General features: G+C 36.2%; 1 protein-coding gene across 1 annotated transcript; it reads left to right on the forward strand.

The window, feature by feature from the left end:
* Positions 1–1639: 1639 nt before the first annotated feature.
* opn3 (opsin 3) lies at positions 1640–14187 on the forward strand. Its single transcript, XM_079854499.1, has 4 exons — positions 1640–2233; positions 4895–5214; positions 10173–10424; positions 11055–14187. The coding sequence occupies exons 1-4, from the start codon at positions 1918–1920 to the stop codon at positions 11319–11321; spliced, it is 1155 nt and encodes a 384-aa protein (XP_079710625.1). The 5' UTR covers positions 1640–1917; the 3' UTR covers positions 11322–14187.
* The last annotated feature ends 461 nt before the right edge of the window (positions 14188–14648 follow it).

A 14648-nucleotide genomic window follows, 5' to 3' on the forward strand; every position in this document is an offset into this window, starting at 1 on the left:
CACAGTCTCACCCCCAAACGTCACATACTGACGCGTCTTGACCAAACGGCAATATACGACGAAAAGGGTACCCCTAAAACGTCCGTATGTGACTATTCGGGTTATGGGTAGGTTTAGGTATGCGTTAGGGTACCGCTAAGAGGCGCTGCTGGTGCGCTTATGTCTTCGTCTCATATGGACGTTTTAGGGGTACCCTTTTCGTCGTATATTGCCGTTTGGTCAAGACGCGTCAGTATGTGACGTTTTGGGGTGAGACCGGGCTGACAAAGTTGGAGGCACTTTGAAAATGGACCAATGCTTGGGGATCCTGCTGGACAAAATGTCAAGTATGGAGGATCTGTTTGCAGATCAAATGTGTATTTTCCAACACGATAATGATTCCAAACACACCGCAAACGCAACAAAGTTGCATGCAATGAAAGTGTTCATGCTCAGCATTTTTTTGAAGTCTTCAAGTGCCTCCTCAGTCCCCTGACCTCAAAGCCATTGAAAAGCTTTGGGAAATTATAAACCTGCATTGTGAGAAGTCACGCAGGTCTTAATGAAGCTTAACTTTGGGAAGAACGTAAGGAGGATTGGAAATACGTGAAGCACGACACACGTGCAAAGCCTAGTGAGTCAATGCTCAGAAGAATGGCTGCTGTAATCAAAAACAAGGGAGAACCAACAAATTATTATTACATTGTAATCAATGTAGGCTATATCATTTCCTGTGAGCTTTTTGATTTTCTATGCCTTTTTTGCATAATACAATAAAACCCATATTTAATTATATGCTGGAGTTTGCCTAAAATAATGCCCAAATAATTTTGTCATTTTAAAATCCTAACCAAGTTTAGTGTATTCTTCCCAGTCATATTTTGATCAGGTATAATGCAGCCTTGGTGAGCATAAGACTTCTCTTTATAGGCTATTCTAACAATATATTCGGTGATGATCTGAATCAGTTCTTTTAGATAAACAAAAATTGTGCAGCTCTCTATTTTGCCTGGATGAGGTGAGTGTGATGTTAACAGCTGGCATGTAATGAGCAGTGAATCATCTGAACCAACCTTCACCGGCTAAGCTGCAGGGGCATCATTGATTATGATGATGCTCCCCAATCACCTGTGCTTGCATTTGCATGTTCATAACCTTTCATGACTAACGGTGGATATTTTGCTTTGGCATTTGTTTTGTATCAAATTATTAAATATGGAACATATTAAAGTGACAGGTTAATTCCAGTTGTACTGTCATTCACAGCATATTAGTAGGTATGCACAACTTCACGAGTAGAAAAGCACATTAAACGCTCTTACTGTCACTGGTTTTCATAACAGCCATAACAGTTTTTAACATTAGCCTACCATTTCAAAAGCATAACAGCGCGTTTTATACAGCTCATCACCGTAACTATATAAGCACAAAAAAGAATAGGCTATTGCCATTAGTCATAAATTGTCAAAACAGCATAATACGACCTGTGATTAATGTTTAGTTCAGAAATTCAAGTGTCAGTGTCCTATTAATACAGCACATTTTAGTCAGCTATTTTTCTCTCAGCACGTTATGCTGATCATCATCGCCGTTCTTGTCATAAGTTTTCAAAACAGCGCAGTAGATATGCGGAACATCACCGTTACTGTGATTAGTGTTCATAACAGCGCACTACACACTGAACATCACATCGCTCAGTCAGCAGTGACAGGCAATCCCTGCAAACGCTGGAAGTCTCTTGTGGATCCAGGAGGAACTTTTACGCATTTTTCTGGAAGTAGGTGACATTTATTTCTGAGACGTCTTCTTCAGCCTTACTGACACACTGAACTACAAACACTGGTCGACTGCCCTGGTTCCTTCTGGACGGGCTGCTGAATCGGGTCACTGACCTTCAGGCGTTTCAGTGACCATGCTGGAAATTCACTTAGAAAAGAAATGAATTCTTTCAATGAAACATCGAACCTGGAGAACTATAACTATATTTTCGCCGATGAGACTTATCAACTCCTGACGTTCACCGTCGGATCTATCGGTGTCCTGGGCTTCTGTAATAACATCATCGTCATTATTCTCTACTGCAGATTCAAGAGACTCCGAACTCCGATTAATTTGTTAATAGTGAATATAAGTGTCAGCGATCTGCTGGTGTCCCTCACTGGAGTTAATTTCACATTCGTCTCGTGCGTAAAGAGAGGATGGGTCTTTAATTCTGCCACATGTGTTTGGGATGGATTCAGCAACAGTTTATTCGGTCAGTATTCTGTCTTAAGTTCCTATCGACAGTCACCTGAATAAGTTTTCTTAGTTGGCTATACTTCGAATTTAATTCTAAGTCATTCTTACATGTTGTTTTATTATATGACTTCATCAATACAGAACAGTTGATTTGCATATTCCGTTTGTGATGGCTAGTTTATTCGTCTTTTATTGTAGCCTTGTCTGATATATCTGAAAACTGTCATTTTTAAATGTGTTTTTGGTCAGTTGTCGTTAAAATGGTTTCATATTGCTGTAGGCTACACTCAGGGAAAATGTTAACATAAGTCATGGCGTTTTTTTTTTTTTTTGGTGCATTTATGTAATTTGATACGTTTTAAAAACGTTATAGAAAGCACATATAAACAGATGTTAAATATAAGCAAAAACAAATCATTTAAAATCATCTTGAACATACGGTATGCGTAGGTTTAGGCTATAACGGAAACCAAACAGGACCAAACTGTATAGTTTGGCTACCGAGGTTTTAAAAGAGCAAAAATTAGGCTAGCCTAATAACGCACAGTACCAACCACATTTAGCTATTTGTGTGGGATGCTATTTACCACAACTGCCAGGCATTAAGTAAACTGTAAGTAAGTTGTGATTCTTTATATTATTTCAGCTTTGTGAATGAGAGACTATTTGAATGGACGCACGAAACTGCCTTTTTCTCACGCGACAAAAGTCTGCAGCAGCGAGACTGGCAGGATGCTACCTCGCGACAAATTATCTTAATAACTTCTAAAAAGCTATGAGAACAAGACAACACATTGGAGTAATATCATAACTTATAGGTGTATGTATATCTTTAAATAACTATGGAAGTATGGAATCGCTGGTAATCATATGGAGAAGAGAAATAACACATTGTCTGCATTGATAACATATTGACATAAAATGAACATTAAATGACTCTGGATAGCATAGCTGAAAACATTTGATCTTGTTAGAATTTGATGAGAAATGTTCACATTGAGGTCTTTTGGTAAGATCTTAGTAAATCAGAGGACAGTTTGAGATATTGTTGAGATATCTTTTTCAAATTTAGAAGAGGCGTGAGATAGTAGGGTGTTTTTCTTTGGATGAAAATCTTAGGGGCAGGAAACTTAATTCTCATGCCATTTTGGCTTTCCCAAATGATCTCATATGATCATCATTTGACTCATTTGATGCAATCTTCTTCAAGTTATTAAGGGATTTTTGGCAGCATGAATCAAATTAAAGGAAATGTATGGTATGGCTAACTTATCTATATCAGATATAGCCACAGCTTCGTGGTCATAAGAACATTTATGGTTCATTAGGCCTATTTGATATTGTTTACAACGGAAAGCAAAGATGCAGCTTCGTAAACAACTGTGACACATTTATAAAAATAAAAGTCCATCTGCTGCAGGGAAAGATAAAGTCGAATAGAGTCAGATAATGGCACTTTAATGGACCAGAAATAACCGGTAGACTATCAACAACGCATCTGTGATAGGATATGCTTTGAGAAGAGCTTTGTAATTTCATTTCTGAAAGATAGATGGTCATTTTATGCACCTGCGCCCCCAAGGTCACACTTATTCTAAGTTCAAAGTCTATCATCCCTCGTGATTGCTTCTGTACTGCTTCATTTGATGCATTTAGATGAAAATGGCTTCCTTTTATGCTTTTTATGCAATTTCTGCCCCTTTGAGAATTGACTAGTTTAAATAAAGATGAGATGTGGCCCAGTGTGTAATCCTGCATTATATTCCACATCAAAATTACCAAGCACAGTTCTATGTGATGTAAAAAGAGGTCTGTGTGAATACTTCTGACAGCTGAGAGGAAAAATGCGAGTGCTGCCTCCCCACCGGCCTGCCTCTGTCACTGAGGACTGCGGATGTCTGGGTAATTGGGGGAAAGTCTCTTGCCAGAGTAGTCTCAGTCTGTGTATACTGCCACTCTGAGATACAGTTATTTACTTCTGAAAATGAAATGATAGCAATTACTATGATCCATCATCTGTTGAATTTAGGACTGTATCCTGGGAGCTTGATTTCTGTAAAAGAGAGAAGGCACATTGTTTAGCATTTACATTTATTTGTATAACACTTTGCACAATATTTATTGTTTTAAAGCAAATGAACATAAAATCATTATTTTAATAGCTCAATATCTTCATACCTTATAGTTGCAGCTGGGCGATAATATAGTTTACATTTACAGATGTGTGAATCTCACAAATGATCCAGATCATTTCACCCAAAAATCAAAAGAAGAAAAAAACGAATTATATTTTGTACCAGTATCACATCCTTACAATTAATTAAAAAATAATACTATTATATTTGTTTTATTTATTATAAAATGTTATTTTAAGTGCATGATAAATTGTTTATACAGCATAGTATTTATTCTAATGCTTTTAATTGATCTTTTAAAAAAATAATTTACTCCAGGCAGGATGATGAATGTTTTATAGTAATGGGAATATTATGAGAAGCATAAAAAAAAATGAGAATTACAAACAAACTCAAAGAGAAATATCTGGACACATTATGATAATTATAATATCTATCTATCTATCTATCTATCTATCTATCTATCTATCTATCTATCTATCTATCTATCTATCTATCTATCTAGGTCAGCTGTCTCTTTATCTCTCTTTTCGTCCTTTAAGGTATCGTGTCCATCATGACTCTCTCCGGCCTGGCGTATGAGCGCTACATCCGTGTGGTTCATGCCAAGGTCATTGACTTCCCCTGGGCCTGGAGGGCCATCACACACATCTGGCTGTACTCTTTGGCTTGGACTGGAGCTCCTCTCCTGGGATGGAACCGCTACACGCTGGAAGTCCATCAGTTAGGCTGCTCTCTTGACTGGACGTCTAAAGATCCCAATGATGCTTCCTTCATTCTCTTCTTCCTCCTCGGATGCTTCTTTGTCCCTGTGGGTGTCATGGCCTACTGTTATGGAAACATCTTGTATACAGTGAAAATGGTAAGGCAAACACTTTCCTTTAATTATGTGTGCCACAGACTGAAAAAAATGGTAACCTAAAAATTATAACATCTAAATTAACTGGTTTTATCCAAGTCAAAAATATTATTTAATAATATTTATGAATTTAATTAAATACATACATTTATTCCAACAAAATCAATTTTTTTATACAGTACGTATATCGCCTTCAACCTGATAAGCTACAAACACACTACTTCTGAATCTTTGTAAGGGGTTTTTCATTGATTTATGGTGGTTGTTTCAAAACATGGTCTTATATATATATATATATATATATATATATATATATATATACACATACATACACAGTTTTGGGGTAACTTGAGTTACAAAATCAATTACTTTTTTTCAAGTAACTCGTAAAGTTACTTTGTTTTCCCATTTATTGACCTTACAGCTCTCCTGTCCCCATGTTGACAGAAATCAGATTAAAGAGATAGTTCACCCAAAAATGAAAATTAGCCCATGATTTACTCACCCTGAAGCCATCCTAGGTGTATATGACATTCTTCTTTCAGACGAATACTCTTTTGGCGTAAATCGATGCGTACGGCCGTCTGCTGGAAGCTAGTTATTTTAGTCGATAAAGTATTAAATATGGATATTTTTCTTAGACGAACGCATCACTTCACTTCAGAAAGCCTTTATTAACCCCCTTTAATTTTCATTTTTGGGTGAACTATCCCTTTAAGTGCAGAGGCGTTGTGTGCGCTGTGTGAACATGATGGTTATTGTAGTTCTAGACTAAATGTGAGCATGCATTTACTCATCTCCCTTGCACAAAACTGATTCAGTATTCCTCAAAATAAATAAAAACAGCGAAATGCAAACTCAAATTATTACGCAAACCTACAATAACACAAATATACTTTTTATGTATTTAATCTCACTTTATTAACCAGTGTCTTTGCTGCTGTCCTTCAATGATCCAATTCAACCACACTAATAAACAAAAATTACTTTAGATTAATATCACATTTGTGTTTTGTATTGATGAAGTTAAGGTGTGGAACATTTTTTTCTTCTGCGTCCTATTGTTCTGAAATCCAGCACAGCTAAAAGGTTTGTTTGAGCCTAAGGCTTATTCATTTTACTTTTGGCGTGAAAAGGCCTTTACATTTGCCACAATAGAACTTTTGCTCCTTTTTTTAAATTAAAAAACAAACAAGCAAGCCCAGTCTAGGTGAGAAAAAGTAATGCAAAAGTAACCTAGCGCATTACATTGCAAAAATAATCAAATTACACAAATGTAGTCACTTTTTTTACTTTTATATATATAAGGCACAAACAAAACTGTATTTTAAAGCATCACATGACCTGTGATTTGCATGTCACCTGAGTTTCTTTCTTTCTGTTTTTAACCTTCATCATTCTCTCTTGTTCTTCTATAAACACACTGTCAAGCTGTTGTGATTTAGCAGTGTATGGGGCCAACACATTCTGTGTGAGGGGCTATTTCAACTAAAAGCCTATTGTCTGAAGGTGCTTTCAAACAATAAGCAGAGACGGTGATTGTGAACGTAAATAGCTTGCGGTTTTCATCAGCGCAGCTCCTGTGCGTCAGATTTGATCAGGTGTGCCGCACTGCCGCCCAGGTGGGGGAGGGCAGGACTGCTGTAAAATGATCTACAAATGATTGTGTGCTTACTGAAGCGTTTCGAAATAATGTCTCTTATCTCAGCTTTATGTACAGAGACAGCCACAAGTAAGCCGTTTGTAGGTTGATTCTCATGAAAGCATTCAAAACAGCAACACTGGCTGAAGTTTCTGGTGGAATTATCTGTTGTTCTGATCAATGGCAGACTGCATAAATATATATTTATATATGTGATGGTGTGGATCAATATGTGAGATACAGCAGTCAGTCAGAAAGTGTAAAACTGCTGGATCGATTAAACAAACCACAACAACCACAAAGTGATGATGAGCAGCCGACTATGTACCAGCACAACACAAGATTGCATTTGGATTGAATCTAAGAATTGTATTGATTTGAGACAGAAAAAAAGCATAGATTGAAAGGAACAAACAGCTCAGTTGTGAAGTGGCATCAGTTCATGCATACACACTGGTAACTGTCAACATAAAGTCCAACACCACTGAGATGAAGAAAACCTGGCAGCACATTTAATAATTTAGATGACTTCAACACGGCTTTGGAAGCTTCATAAGGATATTACTAAAGGTTAAACCCTTAAGGCACAATACCAGACGAGACCCCTTGAAAATACATAAACACATTCACAGTGTTGGTATTCTTGCTCCGAAATTCACCCCAGAACGCACAGCAGGGGTTTCTTAATGATCCAGACTGCTTCTTTTCATTCTCTCTGTTGGCAAAGGGAGGGTTTACAAAGTGCTCTGAGGTTTTTTTCTCTTAACTGCACCTTTAGTGTCCTTGACTTTAGAGGATCATGCTGCCTCTGTGTTGTACAGAACAGCTCCTCACGTCTTGATTATTCTGTTCTGTATGAGTGAACATGGTTAAGTGTACCAACAAATCCTTGAATATATTAATCAAGGAATCAATGAATGCATTAATGAATCAGCGAATCAATAAATGCATGAATGAATTAGTAAAATATTCAAATTGAGAGATTACTTAGAGTTGTATACATTTAAACATATATTTATATTTACAACACGGTTTAAAACATGTATTCTGGGGCCATTTATTATGAACTTGTTCAAGAAAAGCTGTTTAAAATGGTAAAACCTGACTTGTCAAAAGACTAAAGTTATGCACATTCCCTTTTAACCTTAATCTTGATGTTAATAAACCAAAAATGCACACTCCTTATCATCTACCCAAATAATGAATCAATGAAGGTGATAAGGCACGTTATCAGCAGCATGACTATACTGGGTTTGGAAAACCATCTTCAGTTTGACTCAATTATTTCAGGAGAAAACTTTGATCAGCTGTTCACACCATTGCGCACCCAAGTGGTGACCCAGTTCTGTTTTAGTTACACAATGGCAGGAGCCCTGAGAGATGTCCAGTCAAACTCAGCAAATTTTATTGCTGTTCTTGCAGCTGTGTGACGATAATGAATGCAAATTGCATGTTTAATTAAAGAAGCTTCAGTAGGGCATTATGTTTCTGAGCATATGACCTCTGTCTAAAGCCAATCAGCTTGGGAAAATATATATCTTTATCATCATGAACATAATGTGCAATATATTATGTGGAATCTGTTATGACCAGAGTTGGGGTTAACTCATTACAAGTAATGTGAGTTACGTAATCAGATTACTTTTTTCAAGTAACGAGTAAAGTAACGCATTACTTTTAAATTTACAATACATTTTTGAGTTACTTTTTTAAATTTTACTTTGTTTTCCCATTTATTGACTGACAGCTCTCCTGTCCCCATGTTGAGAGAAAAAGAGAAGCAGAGGTGTTGTGTGCGCTGTGTAAACATGATGGTTATTGTAGTTTTAGACTACTGTGAGCAAGCATTTACTCATCTCACTTGCACTAAACTGATTCAGTATTCCTCAAAATGAATTAAAACAGCGAAATGCAAAGTCAGAATATTATGCAAACCTGCAATACTTAAATATGTTAAATAACTTAAATATACTTTATGTATTTAATCTCACTTTATTACTTTATTTAGTTACTCTATAAGAGTAATTACTACTAATTATCTTAAACTGTGTAATTAGATAATTAGATTACTGTACTAATTTCTCTCTTTAAAAGTATTGCATTACTTATTACTAATTACTTTCTAAATCCCATATCAACCTCAACCAGTTTAACAATACAAGGATAGAAATTAAACAGCTCTTATAATTCTTTAAAAATATATATATATAAAATTGCATAAATTATTCTTGAACTGACTAAAGTGAAGGGAGAATGTTACATTAAAAGCATACATTTTAACATTAGACGTTAAAATTTTGATGTTAAATCCACTGTTTTCTATAGAATTGTTAGTCTATGAAGAATTTGCAATTACATCAGAATTAACTGTAATTAAATGCAGAAAAATTAAGAGTAAAAATTATTTTTTAAGGGAAAAGTAATTAAACTACAATAATTAATCACTAATGCATTACACCAACACTGGTTATGACTTTTAAGCACATACAAATGGGTGGATGTATGATCCAGATTGCATGTATTATGTGTATTAAAATGACTGTAAATCAGTTGTTCTTATGATGCTTGTAAATCTGTTTTGTTCTGGTCTATTCTATTCCTTCTTTATCTTTTCTGTCTTCTAGAATAGTTTTTTAAAAAAAATCTGTTTAAAACATTTATGATAGCAACTTTTACTATGTTTTTAAATTAATGTTTGCTTATTTTTAATGGTGTTGTGATGTTAAATTTGCCAGAATATCATTACGTTTGCTTGTCCATTTCTAGCCTTCTTACCTCACCCTATAAAAACGATAAAAGGAAATTCTATCTTGAACTTTTTCTTAGAACTTAAAAATCATATTTTTAAATAATTTAGAAAATAAGTTTTAACTTGTCACTTCTTAATAACACAGACTTACTGTTCCCAATACTGCTGTCTTTACCATCACGCCAAGAATATTAAAGAACATTAAAAAACTTTTTTTTTTTTACATCATAATCTGAGTAGCTTTATCATTACTAAATTACCGGTAGGTGTCATATCAAACTGGGCTGCGTTTCCCAAAAGCATCATGACCTAAGTTGATTGTAGAGAACATTGACAATGGTCTTTACGCAGCCCTGGTCAGTATCTGAAAATTCAATTAATAAACAAATATTGTTTAAATTATTTATTCATTTATGTTAGCTAATCCAAGGCTCTCCAAACAGTGAAAAATGTCATCACACACAATATAAATTATCTAAGGTTGAATGTCATGACCTGGTCTTTTTTTCTAGGACGTGTGATGTGCTTTACCAAATGAAACAGATTTATGACAAAATCTTCTTCCTTTAGCTGCGCTCTATCCAGGATCTGCAGACGGTTCAGACGATTAAGATTCTGCGATATGAGAAGAAAGTGGCGGTGATGTTCCTGATGATGATTTCTTGTTTCCTGGTGTGTTGGACACCGTATGCTGTGGTCTCCATGCTGGAGGCCTTTGGCAGGAAGAGTATCGTCTCCCCCACGGTAGCCATCATTCCCTCTCTCTTCGCCAAATCCAGCACCGCCTACAACCCCGTCATCTACGCCTTCATGAGCAGAAAGGTCAGCAGGGGTCACTCAGTCCTTTTGAGATTTTAAATAAAATTATTAAAATAACTATGATGATAAATAGTAATATAAATCTTAAAAAATAAAATTACAATTTCTTACAATTTTATACTAGATTCAGCAGAATAATTTTTGGGGCATAATGATTTTTTAATTTTATAAAATGTTAGTTAGTTGTAGGCTACCGTAAATTGTGGCATGAAAATCTTTATCTTCAAATCTTTAAATTATAAAGTTGTCAGCAGAATATGCACTGTAAAATTTTTTTTTTCAAAATTGTCAAATAAAACAAAGATTATTTGAGTACATTTTACAAGAAAATGCCATTTCAGTCTTTCTACTTAAAAATTTCATGTTTAATTATGAAATGTAATTATTGTGTTGCTCATAGTTTCTTTGTACTTATGAAATTTACTGGCAATTTTTTATAATTTTTTTCAGTGCACTTACCATGTTCTTCAATTTAGTTTATAGTTTTTTTTTCTATCTATCTATCTATCTATCTATCTATCTATCTATCTATCTATCTATCTATCTATCTATCTATCTAAAGCTTACTGAATGTGTACTGTCATTTTGTGCAGTGCATCTTGATGAATGTATTTCCTCTTTCTGATTGGTCAGTTTCGCAGGTGCATGTTACAGATGCTTTGTTCTCGCCTGGCCAGTCTGCCACACACCATTAAGGACCGCCCCCTGGCCCGCATCGAGCACCCTGTACGTCCCATTGTGATGTCGCATAGCCGTGCTGACCGGCCCAAAAAGAGAGTGACCTTCAACTCTTCCTCCATCGTATTCATCATCGCTAGCAATGACACTCGTCCTCTGGACATCACCACCAAATACAATGATGAACCAGACATCAATGCAATTCAAGTTCGACCCCTTTGACATTTGCCGTGGTAACATTAAAGAATGACATTGAAGTTCATTAATATCACGCTAAATCAAAATATGCAGAAGATATAGCAACATCTCTTTTTATAAACATGGAAACACGGATTTCTTTATGCAGCAGTAATGCAACATAAACTGACTTTTGTGTTCAGATCAGGAATTCTGTCAATTGTAACTGCTGTAAGTATTTTATGAAGCTGACTTTCGATCAATTATACCTTTTCCATCTCTTTTGACACTGAAACTTCCACCTTCACCCAGTTCCATGGGATGAAGAGATATCCAGCAGCTTAGATCACACAGTCCGTGAGGAGAATAAATTAGTGAGTGTCCTTAGATTAGGAACACAGTGTTCATGCAAGGACTCTCCTGGAGGACGGGACGTTTGTTAAAGCATGCAACTCATCCCTATACGGGGAGGCTGCAGACCTGGAGTCGGAAGATAATACGGACGAGCAGTTTTACGCCCCTGGCAGTTTAACGCTCCTGTTGTTCCTGATGTGTCCAGTAGGGGATATACTGCGAAATAACATAATTAAATCGACGCTGGAAACTTACACATTAATAACCGTCCCGTCCATAGACTTTGACCAATTTTGTGGTTTTTGTTAATTTAAAAAATTTCTATAGATCTGTAGAATTTTATTTTATAATTAAAATATCTGTAGATATTCAGTTGGGCTTCACTCTCCTAACTACAGAAGACTATTTGTTTTTGTAAATTAATAATACGCTTAGTTGGATCAGATGACAAGTAATGATATATGACCTACTGTAGAATAGTTATATTCACCGTAGGTTATACAGGAGACTGAGTGAAATATGTTGTTGTGAATTTATATAAAGTTACATTTAGATATTAAGCGTATTTAGCACATTAGACATACAGTACCCTGTAATCATATGGATCCTCGGTGAAATATCTGCTGTACTATTCTCTATTGGTCGTCATACAGCTACAAAACAGTGTCCTACATAGCATTTTATGCAGACAAAGACAATTTATCCCTTTTCTAAAATTCCAAGGGCCATTTAGAAGAAAGAGACAATATTGTTGTTCGCAAAAATATATATATTTATTAGCACCATTTATGAATTATGATAACTCCCGTAGATGACTCCCCTATGACTTGTCACTCTTCTTTAAAGGAACACTCCACCGTTTTTTGAAATAGGGCTTATTCACCGTCTTTCCTACATTTAGATAGGTGGGCAAACACATTTTTGTCTCAGTGCATGCATTGTTTTAGTTTGGAAGCGCCACCGCTAGCTTAGCTTAGCATAATGAATGGAATCCTTTGTTGCCAGCTAGCATGTCATGAGTAAAAGTGATAAAAAAAAAAGAATTACTTCTTGTGGCCTGCGTATTCACAACGAATACAAATAGCAATGCAGATTAAGACTAGGTGATTTCCTAGGCAGATATTGACTTGGGACTATATTGGGGTGAAGCACAGGCGAAGCACTGTTACTTGGGTGCAGAGATATCACACTCACCACCAGTTCGTGTTGGCTCTCATCCTCCCGTCCTCAGGCTGTTGAGTGATCGCAACCTCCTCCTCCTGTCGTTCTATTTCCAAAGCACACAGCTCATCTTCTGAAAACTCTGGTTCATAGAGGTATGGTTCTGGCTCTTGACTGTCTGAGAAGTCACCCCCCTCGTCTCTCACAAAATCCGTCATGTACATCGCCATTCACTATGTCTACTGTAGGAAAAATAGCTGGCTACTATTCACGCTGGTATGTTGACGGAAGTTGGGGGATTTCAGGTCAAGTCAAGTCAAGTCAAGTTTATTTATATAGCGCTTTTCACAACATAGGTTGTATCAAAGCAGCTTCACAGTAATAAAACAATACATCAATGTTTGTTTCTAGTGGAACGTCCACGTTTGGTAATGCTGATCAATAGTATCGTTGATTGATTAATTAAATTAAATATTCCCAAATATCCCCAACTGAGCAAGCCAAAGGCAACAGTGGCAAGGAACCGAAAAACTCCATCAGGTGACCTAATGGAGAAAAAAAAACCTTGGGAGAACCCGGGCTCAGTCGGGGGCCAGTTCTCCTCTGGCGTTTATGAACTAGAGGTCGGATTTAACTGTAAGATTAAAAGTATTATATGAATGCCTGGCTGAAGAGATGCGTCTTTAATCTAGTTTTAAACTGGGAGAGCGAGTCTGAGCAACGAACAGTATCAGGAAGGCTATTCCAGAGTTTTGGAGCTAAATGTGAAAATGCTCTCCCTCCTTTGGTGGATCTGGATATCCTAGGTATGACCAAAAGCCTCGAATTTACTGACCTTAAAGAGCGCAATGGATTATAGGGCGATAGAAGATCCGTTAAATAAACTGGAGCTAAGCCGTTTAGGGCTTTATAAGTCAGTAGCAATACCTTGTAATTAATACGGAACTTTATAGGTAGCCAATGTAGTGATGATAAAATTGGAGTTATATGATCATATTTTCTTGATCTAGTTAGAACTCTAGCGGCGGCATTTTGGACTAACTGTAGCTTGTTTATTAAGGATGCAGGACAACCAGCCAATAAAGCATTACAGTAATCTAGTCTCGAGGTCATGAATGCATGAACTAACTTTTCTGCGTCAGAAACTGATAGCATATTACGTAGCTTAGCAATGTTTCTAAGGTGGAAAAAGGCTGTTCTTGTAACATATGAAATATGATTTTCAAAAGACAGGTTGCAGTCTAATATAACACCCAGGTCTTTTACTGTAGAGGATGAAGTAACAGGACATCCTACGATGTTAAAGTTGTATTGTAAGAGGTTTTGTGGGTGGTTTTTTGAACCGATGATTAGTACCTCTGTCTTGTCTGGATTTAATAAAAGAAAATTGCGCGTCATCCAATCTTTTATATCTTTAACACACTCTGTCAATTTGGATAATTTAGCGTTTTCATCCGGCCGTGATGAAATATAGATTTGAGTGTCATCAGCATAACAATGGAAACTAATTCCATGTTTCCTTATAATATTTCCAAGTGGCAGCATATATATTGAGAATAATAGAGGGCCTAACACAGATCCCTGCGGCACTCCATAGTTTACTGGAGTTATGATCGATTTTTCTCCATTTAAATAAACAAAATGGTAGCGGTCAGATAAATACGATCTAAACCAGCTTAGTGCTTGTCCTTGAACACCAGTATAATTTTGTAGTCGATCTAAGAGTATTGTATGATCTATAGTATCGAACGCAGCACTAAGATCAAGTAAAACTAGTATTGAGATACAGCCTTGGTCAGAAGATAAAAGTAAATCATTTGTAATTTTAACAAGCGCAGTTTCAGTGCTATGATGCGG

Source organism: Squalius cephalus (genome assembly GCF_949319135.1).
Source record: "Squalius cephalus genome assembly, chromosome: 21".
Taxonomy (NCBI): domain Eukaryota; kingdom Metazoa; phylum Chordata; class Actinopteri; order Cypriniformes; family Leuciscidae; genus Squalius; species Squalius cephalus.